General features: G+C 43.5%; 1 protein-coding gene across 2 annotated transcripts in view; it reads left to right on the forward strand.

The window, feature by feature from the left end:
• Positions 1–22,918, forward strand: part of Ust (uronyl 2-sulfotransferase) — a 296,926-nt gene that overhangs the window by 101,073 nt on the left and 172,935 nt on the right. Inside the window, exon 2 of one of the 2 annotated variants that reach the window (XM_032894994.1) lies at positions 16,606–16,649. The exons of the other annotated variant lie outside the window; for it this stretch is intronic. Coding sequence (XP_032750885.1) covers positions 16,606–16,649 — 44 coding nt within the window. The remainder of the gene's footprint in view (positions 1–16,605; positions 16,650–22,918) is intronic. 2 annotated transcript variants of the gene reach the window in all.

The raw sequence follows: 22,918 nt of genomic DNA on the forward strand, positions 1-22,918 counted from the left end.
TTGCTCTCTCCTTCTTTCTTTTCCCCCAAGCTGCTTACTTTTTACTTAGTATTGCAAATGTAAAGAAAGGGCGTATCCTGGCATGCTCCACTGTTTTAGTGTATGCCAACATGTAGCTGTCAACTTGGACTTTTCCTCAGAGCCTATGTAGTCATTTTATCTCTGAGCAAATCTCTGAGCAAATCTCTCTCTCTCTCTCTCTCTCTCTCTCTCTCTCTCTCTCTCTCTCACACACACACACACACACACACACACACACACTGGGTATAGATGCACATATATTGTACATTTCAATATATATGCATTTGTGTGTGTACACTTCTTCTCCTCTGGAGTGAGAGCCCAGAGAAGAGACAGATTGATATGGCTTAGAATTCGGGGGGCGGGGGGGATGAGTTGAATGAAAGAAGATGCACTTAAAATCTGCATGGGGCTAAAATATATTAGGTGAGAAAACAACTTATTTATAAACGTGCCTTAGACATTTTTGGAACTATGCATGAAACTTATGCAAAAACGGACTAAGTCTTCTTTTAGACAAATGTCTCTTCCATGTGTGTACACTATTATATATGTTAATTGTATAACTTTAGAAGGTATTATGTCCATGGGCCTGTGGTTATATCCACACCTAGTCACCTAGGAGACCCCTAAGAAGAGGGTCTTTGAATCCTCTCCTACTTCGTTCCTGGGCAATACTGATTATTTTACAAGGCATGGTAATTAACAAAACAAAGCATACTTTAAAAGAAAACTCCAATGGCTGAGGTAGATGAGTAGTCCAGCATTGGCCGGGAGTGTGTGATCCTCTGGGTTTGAGTCCCAGCACCCAAAAGTTAGTTAACACTCACTTGTAAAGGTCTGTGATGAGTGCCACGCTTACGTCTGCCACCTCTTTGAAGGACGCTTTCAGAATCCACGCCCTTACGAACCTGTTAAGCCAGGGTGAAGGGTGACTGGTGTCGGGGGTGGGGGGGTGATTGTTTCAGGACCTACCAGCCCTGGCTAAGGGAGCCAGTCTGTTCAGTGTGCCTGGCCTTCCTATTCTCTAGTTCTCCTCTTCTGGAGACTGGTTTTGACCTTTGACTATCTCTGCAAGGGGAGACCATGAGAACCACCCGATTGCTGCTCAGAGAGCTGTATTAAGGGTTGCCTAGGGGCCTACACACCATCCATCTTGGCTCCCTTTTCCGTTTCTCTCCACTTTGGGAAAGATCGAGGGCTCCCTACCTGCACATCCATTGCTACTGCTCTGTGGAGCTAATATAATTTCATTTTGTACTTCTAGCTCTCATCCCTGTGGGTTCGTTAGCATATTCATTTTCTCGTATTATTTATGGCCCCACATTATTATTTTTATAATCCTGACAAGTTATTTTTGCTCCAGTGCCTCCTTGCACTGTCATGAAATATTTTTTACTCCATTGATGAGTGGTTTCTTCAATTATTCTCTATTGCATATGAGAGCATTTGCATGCACTCCTGTAATTTATCATTTTATGACCTTCGCAAGCATGAACTGGTCCCTTCCCGCCCCATCTCTCCTTCCTCCCTCCCTCCTTACCTCTTTCTCTCTCCCTCCTTCCTGCCTCCTTTTCTTCTCTATCCCTCTGTCACTTTGCCCCTCTGTCCATCCCTCCTGCTTTCCTTTCTTCCTCTTTCTTGCCTCTTTCTCCTTCTCTTCTTCCTCCCCAACTCTTTCTTGCTGTGGCTTTCCTGATCCTGAAGTGTACAATGCCTCCAGATCATCCAGTCTTATTCTTCTTCCTTGGTTTGTAGCTTCTGTCTTCCTGTGCTATGAAATCATTACCAAGAATGGTTAGCTTCTCCCCTCTGTGCTCAGTTCTAACTTCAGTGCACATGTGCGTGTGCACCCATGCATGCATATATGCTGTCGACACCAGATGTTGGCTTCAGGTGCCTTCCTCTATAGCTTTCCACCTAACTTTTTGAGACAGGCCTTTCACTGAAACTATAGTTTGTCATTTTGGCTACACTGCCTCATGGATGAATTCCTGGGGTGGCTTCTCACCATCCCTGTAGCCCTGGTTTTGCCATATTTGGCTTCTATGTGGGTGCAGGGGATCTGAACTCAGGCCCTCATGCTTGCTTAGCACCTCAAAACAGTCTTCCTGTCACCTAACCTCTGTTCTTGCATCCTGAAATGAAATGTCCATGTATCCATGCAGCACCAATTCCTGTCACGATGGAGGGCACAGACTATGTCAGACTTAATATCATTTGCTTGGCAGAAAATCACTTCATTTTTGCTTTAACCAGTTTTTAATTTGTCACTATATTCCTAAGATATTGCCGAATTTTGCATATATGTATACATAGTCACATAAAAGCATCCATTTCTAGAGATCATACCCATGTTAAAAAGTCTTTTGGTTTCAATCTATTTTTGGTATTATTCACATTTACTTGTGTGACTGAAATCCAGACATCAAGCAAGACATTGTTGCTCATTGTTTAAAAGGCCTTTTGGGTGTATGAAGATTGGGAGGAAAGTCAGGAGGTCTCCCCAGCCTACTTCAACCAGCACAGGAGTCTCCCCTTTAATATCTTTCGGGAAACCACTTAATTCTGGCCTTCTACTTCTAGGGAGAAGGGGCCGTTCAGAGGCCTATTCCTAGGCAGGCCTCTCCATTACATTAAAAACTCTGTCCCCTGGTGATCAGTAAGTAATTTTGGGAGGGGCTGGAGAGATGGCTCAGTGGTTAAGAGCACTGACTGCTCTGGAGGACCCAGGTTCAATTCCTAGCACCCACATGGCAGCTCCTGATCACCTACAACTCCACTACCCTCACACAGACAGACACACAGGCAAAACACCAACAACACGCATAAAATAAAAATAAATAATTTTTTAAAAAATAAGTGTTTTTGGTAGGTACAGACTTGGTTCAGTCAATAGGACTGCTTTTTAATAAAGGTGCCTTTTATAAGGTGAAATTTACTTGGCTTGAATATATTCGGGATTTAGAGATGCGGTTTCTACAGCAGTGCCCTGAAGACCATGAAACGATTGGGGCCATGATGAGTGGTTTCCCTGCTGCATTGTGCCTGAGGTCTTTACCTCAAGCCCTGGATCTGCTCTACCTTAAGCTCACTGTGCCTCAAAAGTGAGGGTGTCCCTGTGAGTCTAAAAGCCACCGATATATCTAGAACTGTGAGGAAAGTTCAAGACAGTGATAAGTTTGGAAGGGCTCCTCTTGCTGGGTAAGAAAGCCAGCATATCCTTCACTCATTTTGTCCAAGGAAAACAAAAAGCAGAATTAAAATTTTGCTGGAAAGGGAAGTGTGAGCGGTGGCACACTTTGTCCATAGAATAATGACACAAGTTCAGGAACACACAGATTCTGCCAGGGTTTTAAAAAAAACCATATCACATGCATGCTCAGATCTAACCTTCAATCATAAATCCTGAAAAATATGGAGGAGGCCGTGACAGACCATTCTAAGGCATAATGAGGGATGTGTGTTTCGGTTCTGCACTGATGTTTATGCATGTGACTACTTGGAAAGGGTTTATTTGATGCTCCATGTTTTGTAATTGGCTCCATTTTTAAATATAATCATGGGGACTTCACTTTATCATATGTATGCCAGGCAGTGTGTTAATGATAATGTTAATATCCTTGATTCTGAGAAGTAATGACCATTCTTGTGCCTTTGGGAACTCGAGGCTCGTCACCTTTAGAGTCTTGCTCAAGGTCACCTCTAGTTGAGTGGACCACCCCTGTAGACTACTCAGCTTCAGGACTAAAATTCTTAACTTTGTCAGGTCTCTTCTTAGGCAAGTAGTTTCTGATTTCTAAGTGCTTATATGTTGTTGTTTGTGTCTTCAGTGTTGTGTATACAGAACAACACAAAAGAATTCTTAGCTTTTGGTCTTCCAATATTATAGTTCTATGAACCACAATCTACATGTAGGTTCTATTAAAAATGGTCCTCACGTAGAATGAGAGATGTTTGGTAAAGGTGGGGTGTGATGAATTGCTGAAACCCACTTTCTTTGACTGGAGAACCTCAGGCCCACAAGTTTGATTGCTGGTTTGTTTTGTGAGGACCGCTGTTCTGGATGGCCTCGGTAATTTCTGGCTCTATTAAAAGCCTTATTTTCCATTTGAAGACCTCAGAAAGGAGAATGATCCCATCTTTGTTACTCGAGAGTTTGTATGAAAGCTACTTGCAGATGGCCCAGTTCTGAAAAACAGCATTTGTGTTGGTCTGGCCATCAAAACCGTTTCTAAACTGACCTCGGCATTCATGAGCATCTCCAAATAGAACTGTTCATGGTGTAAACCCCGCAGAAGAGTAATCCTACTCGTTCCCCTGAGGCACGAGAAGTGACAGATGGCAAGTGACCCAACCATTTGTCTCTCAAACTTATACTTGGATACTGTTGGGCACAGAGACTTGTTACGGGTGGCCGCAGGCCCCAGCCCAGACCCATGTCTGACAGGAGGCTGAGCTGGAAAGGCAAGCCATTGTATTCATTTTAAAATATGTGTGTTTTGACACCAGCCTCCAGAGGAGAATTGATTCCAGTGATTTTGCCGCTCTTAGGAAATTACTGAGGTCCACTGACATAATTCCCTACTTTCCCCACCTACTAGATTCTGGGGTTAGCGTTCCTCCCATTCCATGCAGATGGTAACACATGCAGATCTCCTAGGAAACCATCTGGTCTACTGCTGCCCTGCCGTGTGCAGAACTCCAGGTCTGGGCTCTCCTCCCTCTTACTGTGTAGGAATCTAGGAAAGACAGGACCACAGACAAGCCAGGGCTACTTTGGCCCCCTGCTCGTGTATCAGCCCCCAAAGCTTAAGAAATAATAGGTGTTGTCAGCAGCTAATTAATTAATGATGTTAATTAATGGTGCTAATTCGTGATGGCAGCCCAAACTGGGAGTCAGAATCATGGCTGGCACTGGGGAGACCCTGATAAAAACTTAGTAGTTTGTCTAGCTTCTTACTCTTCCTGCCTCTGCTTCATCCCCATCCCCCTCTTCATACTTTTCCAGATACTTTAATATCTCATTCACACTTCAGCACAAGGCCTGGTTTCCAATGTGTTTGATCATTTGCTGACACTGATACAGTCATGGGCATGACTTCTTTTCAACAAACATGCTAAAACGTGAACATCTGAGTCAGAGGCTGAGAACTCCCTGCAGCCATATACAAGACAGTTTGTGCACCATCGTTAATTGCCACCAGTGTTTGAATTATGTACAGTTTTGATTCTCTCGGTGATGTATTTTTTACTTTTAGGGAAAGAATTTGATCATGTAAGAACAGCTTATCATTCCGATTCAACTCTAGAGAGTGAACTAGGCAAGAGAGCCTGAAAATTTTGGCTATTTAGAGTGAAACTCGAAAAAGAAAAGAAAGCCATGTAGCATTTTGTGTATGTTGTTAAACGACTGAACAGTTTGATAGCATAATATTTCTGCATCACTTTTTGTGTTGTTTTTCTGTTTTGCTTTTTCTGTAATTGAAGGATTTGGTGAACAGTTTGATATGAATGTATGTATGATTTCCCTTTGTCATATGATATGTATGTATCATTTTTGTTTTGCATACCCTTCATCATATGTATGTTTTCCCTGTTATTTTGTATTTTACCCCCTTTCATATGTAATTGATATGATATGTATTTGGTCTGTCTGCATATGATTGGTGCATATTCTGCCCTATGATATCATATGCCCTCATCATATGATATGTATGTATGCATAGCCTGCCCTCGTCAGATGATATGTATATATGCATAGCCTGCCCTCGTCATATGATATGTATGCATATGCATACCCTGCCCTCATCATATGATATGTATATATGCATATCCTGCCCTTGTCATATGATATGTATATATGCATATCCTGCCCTTCATATGATATGTATATATGCATATCCTGCCCTCGTCATATGATATGTATATATGCATATCCTGCCCTCATCATATGATATGTATGTATGCATATCCTGCCCTCGTCATATGATATGTATGTATGCATATCCTGCCCTCATCATATGATATGTATGTATGCATATGATATGTATATATGCATATCCTGCCCTCATCATATGATATATAATATATATATATATATATATATATATATATACTCATTCAGAGAAGGTTTTTGCTTAGAGCATGCCATGAGACCATCTTTCGTAGACAATAATTTCTGTGTCAGTAACATTCACCTTTCACATCATGGAATACTTGGGAAATAAAAACATTTTTGTATCAGGCAGAAGGGAACTGGTGAAGACAGGGTTTATTCATGTGGGAATTCATTGCATTCTCCTTTTGTTATATAGTGATTGCAAATACAAAATGTGAAACATCAGGAAGTAGATTGAATATTGAGACCATGACAAACTACCACATTTTTAAAAATTGGAACTGGAGCTATGGTTCAACGCATGCAGCACAGCATGGGGACCTAAAGCTCAGGTCCTAGCACCCATGTAAAATGCCTGGTGTGGTTAAACATAAGCCTAAACCCAGGGCCGGTTAAGGGTAGAGACAGGGTTCTCACTGGGGCTTGTTCTCTGCCCATCCACCCCAAGCTGAGTGAGGGATCCTGTATCTAGAGAACAAGTTGGAAAGTAATTGGCAGGATACCCAGTGTCTTTCTCTGGCCTCTACACAGCACACACACACACACACACACACACACACACACACACACATGTGTGTGTGTGTCTATATAACACACTCAGACACACACACACACTTGAAACTTATAATTGAGAACAGTAACCCTTTTGCAAATTTCTAACTTCTAATCCTCAACGAGGCCCCCCCATCCAGCTTTTAGATGCACATTCCTTCAAAATCATCAGGATTGTCATTGATAAATATTTATTCAGATAGAAAGGTGCCCCCCTGTGGGTCGAGGTCTATACGCAGGTGAGGGCAGGCTGAGAATGCTGGAGAGAGTATGGGGAGAGAGAAGAGGAAGATGGAGGAAGAGAAGGATGACCCAGATCCGTGTGGCTTTAAATAGCTGCAGGTAGCTATGAGTATCTTATAAGGGATGGATTATTACAGGACAGTTTGTCTTATCTAGGTGGGCAATTTATATCAATATCAATTGGCTCTGAGTTTATTGTGTGGATGTTTTTTTTATCGGGTTACAAGGGTTTGTGACAGTTTGGGGCTATCGTGGCAGTGACCCGCCAAGGGAACTCAGCCAGTCGGGTGGAGATGTTTTAAGAGCTCTGAGCCAGAGAGTCTGCCAAGTTTGACTGACTGAGATGAGAACACCTCGCTGGTGTCATAATGTGACCTTCCAGTGCCAGCCATAGTGTGGGATAGAAATTCCTGTTGTATTATTTCCTGCTACCCCTCCCACCTCCTCAACCCCCCCAAAAAGGGCCACATACAAACCAACATTGAACCATGATGGTAATTCTCATTATTGCTGTAACAAATTAACACAAAACCAGTGGCCAAAACCACAAAATCAGTGTTTAAAGTTAAGTTTTATAATGGGTTTTAATAGGTCAAACAACTTGTCAGCCGTTCTGGGTCCTTCGTGGAGGCTCTATGAATTTTGTCTGTGTTTTCTGACAAACACAGTTGTCTGCAGGCCATATTGCTTGACTGATGCTGGCTCCTTTTTCTCCAAAGCACATCACTCACCCTTGTTCCCACCGTCACATCTGCCTGACTCCGATCCCACCGCCTGCCTCTTACCAGGACCCTCATGATCTCAATGGACCACCTAAAATAAATCCTTTGGGGTAAACTGGGCCATCACATGAAGTGTGAACTCATATACTTACCAATATGCTCTCGTGATTAGCACACCTTGGGAAAGCCATTTCTCAGCTATCAACAACTATTTCTTTTTTAAACGTATCCAAGTTGCAGGTCAAGAAACAAGTGATTTCTGTTGCTGACCAGTGCAACATTGAAACGTCTTGTAATTGTTAGGATTTCTGGTTCAAGCCAACTTGTGATATAAAGTATCTCAAACCAATGCTGACTGCCAAGTGGATCTACACTGGAGGGCAGCCACCTTGTATTGAACCGGGATCACTGTACTGGAACAGTATAAGGGTTGTCCCCACCTCACCTCCACTTTGCCAGTTCTAGGCTGTTCTCAGAGCTCTTGGAACTTTCAGTTCTTGAATAGCCCTTTGTACTTGATAGGTGCCAGGTGACATGTATAGAGGTCCATGCCCATGCCTAGCTGTTGAGGGACCCATGTGGTTGTGGCTTTACAGGGCACAGAGAAGAGTATAATGGGCCTTTTTTGGGTGGGAAAGGAACTGTAACCTCCCAAATAATAACATGGAGACATATTTATTACCGAATGCCTAGGCCTTACAGCTAGGCTTGTTCCCAACTAAGTTATAGTTTATTAACCCATTTATTCTATTCTAAGTTCTGCCACATAGCCGATTACCTCTCCTTAGCTCTGGCACCTCCGGGTCTGGCTGGAAAAATCCTACCCCAAATCTCTCTCTTTCCCAGAGTTCCTTTCTTTGCCTGGAAGTCCTACCTTCTCCCTACTGCCCTTGCTGTAGGCCAACAGCTTTCTAATTAACTGACCAGAAGATGAGAGACGGAGTGTTTACAACATACGTCGTCATAGCCATATGAATAACAATACCAAAGTCCTGTCTGTCATCAGATCTCTTCCGGTTCAGGATTCACCATTTGTATAATACAGAGACAGTCTTTACACAGTGAACAAAAACATCGCTCCAGCAGAAGACCCCACTCTGCTTAAGCCACTCCTATCTGAAAGGGATCAGTTTGTCCTAACACACAGAGGGCTCCAGGACGGGGTCTTTAAATGAAGCAGAGGGATAGGGGGTCAAAGCGGCTTAGGGTCAAGCAGTGGAGGTCAGGTGCAGGAGCACCTACTGGTTAGCCGTTGAGCACGTGTAATTCCCTGGCCGTTCTAAATGCACCTCCCTGTACTGCGAACTGAGGCTTCTGCATCCCAGTGCTGCTGTAAGCACTGAGGTGAGTTGAGGTCTGCAGAGTGCTTTGCCAATAGGCTCAGAGGCACACTGGGCTTGTCACGACTGTCATCTAACAAGTGTGGTGGCTTCTTCAGGCTGGTCTTGTTTTCTTTCTCTCGAGGTAGATTCTGCGTGGCCTTCATGCCAGTGTTACCCCCCCCCCAACCCCATTCTCACCCACATGTGCAGTCTAGTTCTGCCCGATGAGGAACTCGCCTGGCTGCTAAGGAGGAGAGCCAGCATTTGCTATGGTTCAGCTGCGCTGGATCCTTCCGGTTACATCACTGGCTCTGGTAGTTATTTGGGAGCAAGAAGCTAATGCAAGGTTCTTAGACGCCTAAGAGATTGACAGTCTACTCCTGCCCGTGCAGGATCCTTGTGGTGTGATTGCCATGAATTTCTAAGCTAATTTAGAAATAACACATATATATACATGAGTTGTTATTAATAGGAACGGTGCACTAACCACTTGATTGCAAAATCAGTTTCCTTCTACAAACTTACCCCTAACGTTCCAAGATCCACATTCAGATTTAAGGAAGAAATGGGTTGTAAATCAGGGTAGTGTTGTTAAGCTAGCAAAGAAAAAAAGCAAATGGTGTTAATGTGCTTTTCAGTTCAATTAAGATTGGAAGTCGCTTTCTAAATTGTCAATGGTAATAGATCAATGTGGATATTGTTGGTGAATGTTTTTTGAAGATCTAGTCTTCATACGAAGGATCAACAGAGTCTTTTAACAGTGCTGAGAGATGGCTTTGTAATTAAGAACATGAGTGGCTTCTCTGAAGGACCTGAATTTGGTTCCCAGCACCCATGTTGGGCAGCTCAATGCCTTTGGCTTCTGTGAACACTCGTACTCACATAGACATACATAGTGCACGCGCACATACACACACATATAACTAAAAATAATATCTGAAATCTTTTTAAAAAAGTATTTTCAGGGTGTTGTTTATCAACGGGTTGAATAAGCAAGTAAGAGTTGTTTTTCAAGATATTTTTTTGTAGAAATACTTGAATTGTGGTAATTAATAGGGCCCTTTGTTTCAATTCAGTGGAAAATGGTTTTATTAAAGCTTGAATAGTGCTGAGCAAGCATTTCCCCCAATTATCAGTCATGCCGCGACTGGAGACACTCAGTGCACAAACTCCTCAGTGTAATGAAGGCTGGAAGGCTGGTGTACTCACAATGACCTCATGGAGAAGCAGGACCCACGGTTAGTGATGGAAGGTGGGTCATTAGCATATTAATTAGTGTATTCTGGCAAGCACGGAGCTGGGGCTTCAGCGCTCCCTTCCACAGTAACCCCTTCCTGAATCCCATCTCATCTGTGGCCCAGACTCCCAGGGGAGATGTGAGACTGGGTGAAATGCCTTGTCCCGGAGAAGAGAAGAGAGGAGAGGGTTTCAGTCATTCATGATCACGATTTTCAAAGCATCTGGGGAAGGAAGACTTTGAGCAGAAGAGAGCCTGTGTCTGAGCATCCACTAGACATGAAGGTGGCTTTTTGACATCGACACCAACGTGTATGAGGGTTTCTATTCGGGGAGCAGGTAGTAAACATCTTTTTTTTTTCTTCTTTTTTTCTTTTTGTTCTTCAGGGATCTGTTCAGGCAAAAAATAGATCTGTTAAATGCAAGATCCAGAGTCAAGAATAAATTATATCCCTTGAGGTTGTACAAGATCATTACCACATTGCCAAAGGTAGCTCAAGTAATTGCTTTCGAAAGGGTACCTTTTTAGAAGGCCTCTCAAGGTAGCACTGGACAACAATAGAGCACATCAAATGATCCGGTTGAAGTTCACTTTTCAAATTATAAGTGGCTTCGTTCACTTCAGGACCTCCTTTGTCTTTTATTTATTTGGTAATAAATGCAATTACGAAAGTAAAGGTAAGCGATAAGCTCAGGTAATGTCAGAGGATTGAGGATTTACGATTGTCGTGACACATTCACGTCCTTTTTAACTAACCACAACCATCGTCAAAAAAGAAACAAACAAACAAAACCAAAACAAAACAAAAAAAAAACAAACAAAAATCAAAAAACAAACAAAAAAAAAACCCTGTGTATCATCGTTTCACAAGTATAATTTGGAAATTTCCAAACTAACTTTTATAAAGTCTTTCAAAGTAGTGCTGGTGACAAATGGAGACACACTGGTAAGGATAGTGACCCGGTCGGTCGCTGTGATGCCAGGAGACTCCTGTTTTACCATGTTCCAGAAAGCTCTGTGTTTTGCGTACCTAAAAGTTGTAACTTTAAATTTAATTTGAAATGTATATCTATATTTAACACATTTGATTTTCTTAACTGTGGCTTAAGGTCTTTGTATTACAAAATAGGGGCGTTGTTGCCTCAAACAATGATAACAACAAAGTGTTGTTTCCAGGGCACTCAACTGAAGGGCAGGGCTGGGATTTGAACCAGGGTTTTTGGCTCTGGGTCTTTGAGTTCTGCTTTCTCCTGTGTTCTGTCACTCTTCGGTTCTGATACCGCAATCTTATTGAAGGCATTACACCATCCTTCTAAGGCTTCCTTTCTACTCTTCCTCCAGCAGAAAAGCAACTGTTGCTATTTAAACTACATAGCCTTCAATGTAGCATTTGGGTATCCATTGGGTTGTCTAATCTGATGTTTTGATTGTAAACCTGGCCTTTATAAGGCTAAGCCGTCTCTCTAGCCCGCTGACAGCTTTTTATATGGCTGTGTTGGTCTCTAATGCAGACCTCACAGGTGTGGCATGAAGTTCATCTTTACTGACCAAGTTCATTTATTACTTCTACCCCAACAGGCACAAGCAAACGAAAGATGGCTCTTTGGGCTACCACCAGAATTGTCTTTTCTTTAGATTTCCCAGGGGAGTTCATACTTTCAAGGTTTCATGGATAAATAAAATATGTGATCATATTTGAGTGTCTCTGGGACCCTGGTTGGTTAAGTTACCTTGAGTCTAGGAAACTCCAGGTAGATGATAGATTTATCCACTTCTCATCGAACCTGAGCACAGAGTTTCAAAGAACCATATACTATTTACAGTACCTGTGTATTCTGGGGTACTCTTGAAAGGGATTTTAGGGTCTGGGAAGTGTTTAGAGTAAGTGTCAAGGTGACCTTTGCTGGTACCTTTTCAGGAAGCCCATAGCCTGTCCACCTCTTTTCAGTTTCTTTATACCCTCTGAAGCCTGTGTTACCTATGCTTGCTTGGTCAGCATCCCACATAATGGGTAGCTCAGCGATCACGCACACACATCAGCATCCACCTTGGACTTGACATTTGTGTAGAAATCGCCCATCACCCATGATGGAGGTGACTCCTGATTCAGATGAACCTGGAAAGGATATAATCCTTTTTATTTTTTTTTTTTTTGGCTTCTAGAAAATTAAATTTGGCCCGAGTTATGAAATATATTCATTCGTGTTATAGCTCAGTGGTTCTCAGGCCCGGCTACACATTAGAATTACCTAAGGAACTTTTTTTTAAAAAATACCAACTGCCTGGGCCTTTTTCCAGAATAATTAAATCAGAGCTGCAATGGCTGGAGCCCGGCATCGCGTCTCTTCAAAGCTCGGTGAACAAGTGGAGTGTGCAGTAAGATGGCAGACCTGAGAAGAAGATGGAGAGGCACGGAGGACGCTCCTGCCCTGCTGCCGCCATTACTAGTAATGCAATTAGCGCTGCTAGTGAAGACATACTAGGAGCTGACTGTATGCAGACATTGCTCTCGGTATTTCCGTAGAACAGTATTAACCCGTGTTTCCCTTATAAGGCACGAGATTCTTTTCTTTGCCGGCTCGAATATTGGAAAGCTTTGAGGATGTAGAATACTGAGATCTGAGTAGAACGACATTCTTTTGAGGTTACACACCCTGCTACAAAAGAATGTTTTGCTTGCTTGCCGGGTATATATCTCACCTTTCATATTCATTGTCTTGTCATATAAATCGTCAGTGGCCCTCATACAGTTAGCCTGTTGGTTTTGCCAATGGAGATCACCGCGGCTGCCATCGCCTACGGTGACAACACTGGGATAACATAGTCCTAATAAGTCCAGATTCTTTCCCTCCTAGTTCCCAGTGTCAGTTCCTCACCCAAGCGTTCTAAAATAAATCGTTGCTGAAAATAGTTTCTAAGCAGAGAAACCCTGATAACACAGAGTACGGGAGACTCTGGTGGTACCCGTGGGCTCAGCTGACCCTGTAAGCTATAACTCCCATATAGTTAGATGGAACACGTTTGCAAGGTTTCTCGCATGCTGTATGTATGGGCTTTCAGAGACGACTCCATCATGAAGGTTGGCAAGGGCATGATGGGATTTAAAGGGTAGAGGCCCATGAATGTGGTGTCAGGCAAGCATGTCCTCTGTTCCAACCGAGGTCGTACTTAGTGACCAGAATTTAGATCCTGAGCTCCCCACAAGAACTTGCTTTTACCGCTCTGAAAATTAGGGCTGGTACAATCATCTGCGAGGCCAACCAGCTTTGATGTCTGGGGAATCTATTCTGGGCAAAACATTTTGGTAACAGCCTTTCCTTTGATGTCTGTAGTGAACAAGTTAACCTGTGGCTTTTTCAGACAATCTGGCAGGTGTGTTTACTTTGCTGCATGAAAACTTATTATCCGGGAATTAAAAAAAAAAAAAAAAAAAAGCAACAACAGCTGTATGTAGGAACCAAGAAATTACAGTCACACCTTAGGAGAGACCACGCTGTCTGTGCATTCCACAGAAATACCTGCCTCCCTGTAGCCACCCCTACCCCGACCGCTGAATGTGTGTTGCCAGTATAAAGCACTTAGTGCTTCTGGGTTCTGATAAACCAAGGAAGGGCATGTGAATCATCTGCTAAATTATAGGACTCAGGGCCAGGCACCAGCTGTGGTAAACCGTGTTCCCTTCCAGCGTGCCGCGAGAGAAGGGTTAACTGGAGTTGACTCACTCCCTCAGAATACTATCTGGTTTTGAGGGAAGGGAAAAAGAGGAGAAAGATAAGAAGATAGTAAATCCTAGGAGGTGGTGCATCCTACTGAGCGGGATGTAGCCACGGTAGTCAGACTGTGAGGTCCTGGTTTCTGCCGTGTTTGCTGGCTGGATAGCCTAGGTGAGATGCATATGTCACTTTGTAAGGTCTTTTTCAGGGAAAACTATCTTTTTACAGCCTGTAAGGACTGACTGGCTGGCTCAGCACTTAGGAATGTTGGCTGTTCTCGTATAGACCTCAAATTGGATTCCCAACACCCATGTTGGGCAGTTCACAACTACCTATAAGTCTAGCTGTAGGGGGTCCACTATCCGGTTCTGGCCTCCAAGGGAACTCACGCGCACTTACACACCTGTAGATACACACTCAAACACATAGATGCAAATAAATCTTTAAAAAGAATTACTGAAAGTACCTGGCAGATAGTAAGCCCTTGATCAAAGGTTTTATATCATCTAATGGTCAGAATGGCAACTTCGTTTTTATTTGGCATCTAGGTCCTTCTGTAGATTCAGAAGTGTTCTGGAAATAGTGACTAAACAGAAGAGGATGCTGGGAAAACAAGTGCATGCTGGGATTGGCTTAACCATTTCTGTCCAAGGTCTAGGGACATCTGGCATGCTCATCAGAAGTTCTAGACCTTGATATATATATATATATATATATATATATATATATATATATATATATATATATATATAATTTTAGGACACCATCCCACCATCCTTGATTTTTGAGCGGGGTACCTGGAGGACATGTTGAATGGAGTGTGTGGAGATTTGTCACATCCTCTGAGGGAAAGACACATTCCCACAGTGAACAATTACACTGCTTGCACTCTTACAGGATATTTCTGAACACTCTTCTAGACATAGGCAATTGTGTTTAGACACACTCTCTTATTAAGGCTGACGTTGATCTTCCTCCTGGTGTGTTTGCCTGGTGGAGTTTAGCACAGTAATAAACCTCTAACGAATTGTTCATCGTGTCCACATTTAAAGGGTTCCTCCTGCCTTGTCCTGGGCAAGTCAAGTGTTTGCGTTGTATCTTAGTTTAAAGTAGACCTTGCTGTCTGCTTAATATACACACAAGGCCAATTAGAGTACAGCCGCTGTGGACATGAGGTGGGTTATAAATCAGAGGACTACAAAGCAAAAGAGATAGATAGTGACTCAGAGTGGAAAAATCTGTACGCCAAACCCCACTTATTTATTGCTGTTGGAAAACTCTCCCCAGTTGAATTGTCCCTGGCTTAAAACTCTGCTCCTCTCTCTATTCCACTTTTCTAAGTTATTGTTCTGGTGCCCTCTCAAAAGCGCCTTTCATCTACTCAAAGTGGGATGTTTATCCCATTCCCCAATCTATTATTTATAAGTGCCTTGCGTTTCTGGTGTCTTCTGCATTGGTTCCCATATCAAATCCCATCGTCTTGCTTTGCTGGTGGAGAGTTCCCTGGGTTAATGAGTACCCCTGCTGGCTAGGAGCTTCCAGGTAGGCGTCTCCATATGGTCCAGTGTCACCAGGTAGCAACATGTGCAGTGTCCAGGCTACAAACCAGTCAAGATAGCAAGATGCCTGGGCTTTAGGGATGAGCAGCTGCCCAAACATACTCTAGAAAACCCAAGTCTTCCACCCTGTCTGCAGTGCAAATAGCTATGTTGCTGTGAGCAAGTTATCGGAGTCCTCCAGGTCTCTGTTTTCTCTTCTGGGAAATGGGAGCAGTTCTCACCCATCTCTGAAACTAGGATCTGCTAAAACAGTATTTATAAACAAAACACTTCGCAAGGCTTCATGTCTTTCATTAGTCCTGTATGTGCACGCATGTCATCAACGTAGGCACGTATGGTCTACGTTAAGAGGCCTTGTTTAAAGTTTTCTCCACCTTAACTTTATGGATACAGGGACTCTCCTTGAACCTAGATCTCTCTGTTCCAGTAGGATGGCCGGCCAGTGAGCCCCTGGGATCTGCTTGTCTCCCCCCTGCCAGCATTGAGGTTACAGGCTATTGCCACACGCCTGGAGTTTTAAGAGGGTGTGGGGATCCAAATCTCATTTCTGTGCAGCCCACGAGCTCCCTACTGAGTCATCTCTCAGCCCTCCTGAATCCTTTTTACTCATCAGGAAGCAATAACCAGGCGCTATGAAAACACACCGGCAGGTGGCTATTAATCACATTCAAGCAAAACTGCAAAGATGAAGGGAAGTTGGCAGGTTCAAGGCAAACTGGAGAAACAGTGTCCTCCTCCAAAGCCTGGTTCTAGGGAGTGTCTGCACCATTTGGTTCCTGTAACAAAAGATGATTTGCAGAGCTACTGAATTGAACTGTAGGAGTGGGCTGGGCAGTCATTGTGATAACAAGTCCTACAGGGAGGGACTCACAAAGTTTCAGACCCAGTGGTCCAAAATAAACTCAACAAGTATTGGATGTGTGCTTCTGCCTGTGAATATTTGTGTACACCCATACCCATATGTGTCCCCACCTTACTAACCAGATGTGTAACATCTGTCTGAAAGGAAATATATCTTGAATGCACAACACCACCACCCCCCCCTTTAACAGCTTTACACCAGCTTATTTTGGGAGCTAAAATGTTTACCACTCAATGTTCTTTTTCCCTCCTAGGAAATTCTACTTACTTGGATGACCATGGACCACCTCCTAGTAAGGTAAGGTCTTTGCTTGTGGCACAATCTACTTTTCCTTTAGAAGCACTCATGCACGTGCACTCTAGCAGCTCCTGGGTGTCCAGTGAACCCAGCCAGGTCTCTCCTAGCCATGAGTCATTCACAAGCAACCAGTAGCTAGATGATGTCCAAAGAATCATCCACTTTAATGACGAGGGACCTGAAGAGCCTGAAGAGGACCCGAGTGACAAGGGAGGAAAAGCCATCATTTGGTCTGTTCTTGTAGCCGCCTGTACATTGTGGCCCTGGACTTGCTGCAGGCCTTTGCCGATCTCTTCTGCATTGCTGTCTCATTGTTTGTGGCGTTGATTGGTTAGTTTGGCTCTTGATGTGAGCTGCGTGGTGGAGCTTCCCCACGGTGTTGGACCTTGGGGCTAGTGCTAATTCTATGCGACTCTCTCTGGCCCACTCTAGGTGTATTACTGCAGTCAAGCCCAGTGAATGTCCCCCCAAGTCCAGAGTGCTGTACCCACTGCACTCTTCCTGTGAACAAGTTGCAGTTAACTTTTTGTTGACAGAACAGTTCATAAATATAATTTGCCCGCCACTTTCTACTTTCTTGAGCTCAATGAAAGCCAAAGGCAAACTTCCTGAAATGTGTGTGAGGGTGTGGGTGTGGGTGTGGGTGTGGGTGTGGGTGTGGGTGTGGGTGTGGGTGTACTGGCTGGTTTTATGTGTCAACTTGACACAAGCTGGAGTTATCACAGAAAAGGAGCCTCAGTTGAGGACATGCCTTCATGAGGTCCAGCTGTAAGGCATTTTCTCAAGTAGTGGTCAAGGTGGGAGGACCCAGCCCATTGTGGGTGGTGCCCTCCCTGGGCTGGTAGTCCTGGGTTCTATAAGAGAGCAGGCTGAGCAAGCCAGGGGAAGCAAACCAGTAAGAAACATCCCTTGGTGGCCTCTGCATCAGCCCCTGCTTCATGACCTTCTTGAGTTCCACTCCTGACTTCCTGTGGTGAAACAGCAATGTGGTAGTAAGGTGAATTAACCCTTTCCTTGACAACTTGCTTCTTGGTCGTGATGTTTGTGCAGGAATAGAAACCTTGACTAAGACATGGGGAGGGATGAAAATGATCTTGGGGTGTGATAAAAATACATGCAATGCAGTGAACTCCTCTTATTCTATATTATTATTATTATTGTTAATTATTATTATTTTATTTGCTTTACATCCCAATATCTACCCCCCGTCCTCCCAGTACCCCCTCACACAGATCATCCCCCCATCACCTCCCTTCCTTCTCTGAAAAGGGGGAGCCCCCCAGAATTGCCCCTCACCCCACTCATGTAGTCACTGCAGGACTAGGTGCAGAATCCATAGGCAGGTAACACATTCAGGGACAGCCCCCATGCCAGTTGTTGGGGGACCCCATGAAGACTAAGCCACACATCTGCTACATACTTCCGGGGGCTGACAATCCTTACTTTAAATGCAGGTCTCTTACGATTTTTCTTTTTCTGTTGCTGCAAATGATGGTGCTAGCTGGTCAGCCCTTGGAAGAGAAAGTTGCAATTGACAAAATCAAAAGTTCGTCACCACTAGGCTCTGAAAGCCTAGATGTCCTTACCCTTGGTTTGTTTTTTTTTTATCTATCTATCTATATCTATCTATCTATCTATCTATCTATCTAAATTTCTTTTTTCTTTTTCTTTCTTTCTTTCTTTTCTTTTTCTTTCTTTTTTCTATCTTTCTGAATTTTTATTTACATTTTAAATGTTATTCCCTTTCCCGGTTTCCTGTCCATAAGACCCATCCCCTCTGCCTCCCCTTCTTCTATAAGGGTGTTACCCTCCCTATTCATCCCCCCTTCCCACCCCTTCCCCAACATTCCCTTATACTGGGGATCCAACCTTGGCAGGACCAAGGGCTTCTCCTTCCCTTGATGTCCAACAAGGCCATCCTCAGCCACATATGCAGTTGGAGCCCTGGGTCAGTCCATGTATAGTCTTTGGGTTAGTAGTTTAGTCCCTGGAAGCTCTGGTTGTTGGCATTGTTGTTCTTATGGGGTTGCAAGCCCCTTCAGCTCTTTCAATCCTTTCTCTAATTCCTCCAATGGGGACCCTGTTCTCAGTTCAATAGTTTGCTGCTAGCATTCACCTCTGTATTTGACATGCTCTGGCTGTGTCTCTCAGGAGACATCTATATCCAGTTCCTATCGGCCTGCACTTCTTAGCTTCATTAATCTTATCTAGTTTGGTGGCTATATATATATGGGCCACATGTGGGGCAGGATCTAAATGGTCGTTCCTTCAGTCTCTGCTCCAAACTTTGCCTCCGTATCTCCTCCTATGAATATTTTTGTTTCCCCTTTTAAGAAGGAGTGAAGCATCCACACTTTGGTCTCCCTTCTTCTTGAGCTTCATGTGGTCTGTGGATTGTATCTTGGGTAATTTGAGCTTTTGGGCTAATATCCACTTATCAGTGAGTGCATACCATGTATGTCTTTCTGTGATTGGGTTACCTCACCAGGATGATATTTTCCAGTTCCATCCATTTGCCTATGAATTTCATAAGAAATTGTTTTTTGATAGCTGAGTAATATTCCATTGTGTAGATGTACCACATTTTCTGTATCCATTCCTCTGTTGAAGGGCATCTAGGGTTTTTCCAGCTTCTGGCTATTATAAATAAGGCTGCAATGAACATAGTGGAGCATGTGTCTTTGTTATATGTTGGGGCATCTTTTGGGTATATGCCCGAGAGAGGTATAGCTGGGTCCTCAGATAGTGCAATGTCCAATTTTCTGAGGAACCTCCAGACTGATTTCCAGAATGGTTGTACCAGTCTGCAATCCCACCAACATTGAGGAGGGTTCTCTTTTCCACATCCTCCCAGCATCTGCTGTCACCTGAGTTTTTGATCTTAGCCATTCTGACTGGTGTGAGGTGGAATCTCAGGGTTGTTTTGATTTGCATTTCCCTGATGACTAAGGATGTTGAGTATTTCTTTAGGTGTTTCTCAGCCATTCAGTATTCCTCAGCTGAGAATTCTTTGTTTAGCTCTGTACACCATGTTTAATAGGGTTATTTGGCTCTCTGGAGTCTGGCTTTTTTAGTTCTTTGTATAATTTGGATATTAGCCCTCTGTCAGATGTAGGATTGGTAAAGATCTTTCCCCAGTGCTTGGTTTCTCAATCTTTGACTCCTGAAGGCAATGTCTGCCAAGTGCTGTTGTAACAGTGTTAAGAAGATAAGATCTTTAAACCTCCACCACACCTTTAAGCATGAGCTTTGGAAGTAGATTTTTCTTAGTGTTTTTGGTTGTTGCTGTTGCGAGAGACAGAGTTGCACCTGGGCTCCAGCTGGCCATGACACCACTGTGTAGCCAAGGAGGACGTGAATCTCTGATCTTATCTACAGAATGCTGAAGACTGCAGCCATCTACCATCTTCACTGGGTTTTATTTTATGTGATGGTTGGGATCAAACCCCAGGACCTTAAGCGTGCTAGGCAAACACTCTTTCAACTGAGCTATGCACCCAGCCCCTTGACAAACTATTTCTGAAGGTGCATTGGTTCTCCCACTTTGTATGACATTGAGTGATTTACTTAATATTCCATTTTTTTTCCTGGGTGGAGGAGTCACCCAGCCTACAGCATAGATGTCCGAACAGCACTCCACACTACATGGAAAAGTGACAATCAGTCAGGCAGCAGTGGCTTGGGCTTACTCGATGACGGTGATAACATTAAGGTTACAGGTGAATTGTGGAGGAGGATTTGTTGTAATTGAAGGGTGTCCTGCTATTCGATCCACTGTGTGGCCTTGGGTTGTTTGGGATGTTACAGACAACAGAAATGCAAATGGAAAACAACAAGGAAAAGGGCATCCTAATGGAGGCAAGGGATTCAGAGAGGATGCTTGGCTGAAGATCAGAACTTTGTCTAACAGATGTACCTCATGTCCTTGGACAACCCTAAGTTCACAGTTGCAAGCAATGCCTTCACGTTGACTCCTGAAATGGACCCTGCGGCCCAGAGCTGGGATCTGAATGCGAGCTCCTGGTTCCCAGCCCAGTTCTCCTAGGACTCACAGGTGAGCTAGCATCAGAGTTGCCCAGAGCCTTGTTAAAAATACACATTGAGCTGTTTGACGCCCCAGTCTCTCATTCAAGGACCTGAGGTAAGACCTAAGAATCAGGATTTCTGACAGGCTATGCTCACGGCATGGCTCTGCAGTTCATATTTGAGAGCAGTTTCTGTAAAGGCCAGGGTGAAGGGAAATATTCCCCCCAGACCTCTGGTGTGCTCTTCTCACCGCCTGGCTTATTATATAAAGGTTACTTATTAATAAAACGATGATTCATCGTCATTAAGGGGTTGGGATTTTAGTCCTAAGTGAAATATTTTTTGCTCGGTCAACAACCTTTCCAAAAGGGAGGTTCCTTATTGAGGGAAAGAGCAGCATGTATCACATGGAGGGTTTCCCTTCCTTACTGCTTCTTCTCTTGGTGGGGGCAGGTATGCCTTTGTATCCACGTCCTTGCCTGATGTCAGACAAGCGGGATAAAGACACTCATTGCAGCTCTCCTGCCTGGTTGTCTGGGTTTTTATGTTGAGTGCCATCTGATAAACCAGGTTTCTCCTGGGCCGGACTCAGGCCCACTTGACTTTTCAAGGTAGACTCTTTAGTAACAAGAATATAACAATGGGTAAAACCACTACTTGTTTGTGAATATATTTTCTCTGTGCTTTGGACTTCCGCCGGACTCAAAGTGAACTCTAGAAATGACGAATGCAGCCTTCCAGATTAAAGGCCCAAGAGTGTCCCATGGGGCAGAAGGCTAATTTTTATTTAGGTGTGCAGACGCCCTGATTCAGGTAGAGACGGTGGCACCCTGAGGGTAAGGTCTCACACATGTCTGTCTTCTGGAATGAACCCATGAACCCACCCTGTCATAAGAAAGTTGGGGGGAGGCAGGGGAGGCCAGACCCATGGCTTTCATGTTCTCTTAGCGCTCAGAAATAACTTCTTGATGCCAAGAACAAGGGTTGTGATCTTGATAAAATAAAACTTGTCCTGAAAATACACCAAATGACCACAAGTTCTCTTTTATTAAAAGTTCAAGCCAACGAGTTTCACAATCCACAGAGTACTAGCTGTATGGGGAACGGGGTGTGCCACCCGGAGCACACTGGGCTGGCTCCTCTTCCTTCCAGGATTTCCATATGAGAAAAATGAATGCATGTGATTTTTTCACTTGGTTTTCAAATCTCTTTGGTCCTCACAGCTCATGTCAGTCATCGAGTGAAGCCGTTATCTAAAGTCGAAAGTAATTTCTTCCTTCCTTCCTTCCTTCCTTCCTTCTTTTCTTTTCTTTTCTTTCTTATTTTTTTGACACCCACTTTTTACTACCACTGACTTGTGTAGGGCTGGAACCCTGCTGAAAATGAACACATGGATCTCTAGTGAACAAAATGGAAAGATATTCTTGAATAAAAAAGCAGACACAATATCAAATATGGCGTGCTAGGTTTTGAGTTTTGAGTTTTGTTTTTTTGTTTTGTTTTTGTTTTTTTCAGTTTTCAGGCAGTCGCGTGGCAAGAAATTTTCAGTAATCCCACTGTCTTATACTTTTGTGTATAACTGGAGCTTGTTAAAGAAAGTAATGCCCAGTCATTGAAAAGTCATGGAAAACAATTTCTGGGTAGGGGAAAGCTGAAGTTGGGCCTAAGAAGCAGCACCCTGAGCAGCTCCTTTCGTAGGACATTTCCTGAGACACTCCCGTCTTTATCTGGGATGTCCTGAGCTGGTGAGGGAAGCAGCAGCCATTGGCACTGGTGAGTTCTGTTGGTAGTGAGCGATGACAAGTTATCATTCCACGTGTCTGAACTTCCCATATATGACAGGCAGAGCGAGAGACCTGTTCTAAGCAACTCCGGAATAATAAAATCACTCCCCCTGGCTCATCTACATCTCCTCCCCTGTACCAAAACCTCTGCCAAGCAACTTTGCCTGTAAAATGCATCAAGCTCTACAAAAGACGAAGTTTTAAAAAAAAAAAATCTTTATTGTAGATAAAAGATCTGAATCCTAAGGAGTCTGACTAATTCCCCAAAGGTCAGACTCTAAATGTTAGACTCCAGATTCTGTCCCAGGGTCGTGTAGTTCCAGAGCTAATGGCTTTTAACAACTCCTGAAAGAGTAGTTGAAATACGAACAGAACACGTTTTTTTCTTTATTTGTATTTATATGTGTTTTACATGTTTAAGAACCTAGTGTTTGATTAGGGGATTAAAAAGTTAGCTTT

This window comes from Rattus rattus, chromosome 2 (genome assembly GCF_011064425.1).
Source record: "Rattus rattus isolate New Zealand chromosome 2, Rrattus_CSIRO_v1, whole genome shotgun sequence".
Taxonomy (NCBI): domain Eukaryota; kingdom Metazoa; phylum Chordata; class Mammalia; order Rodentia; family Muridae; genus Rattus; species Rattus rattus.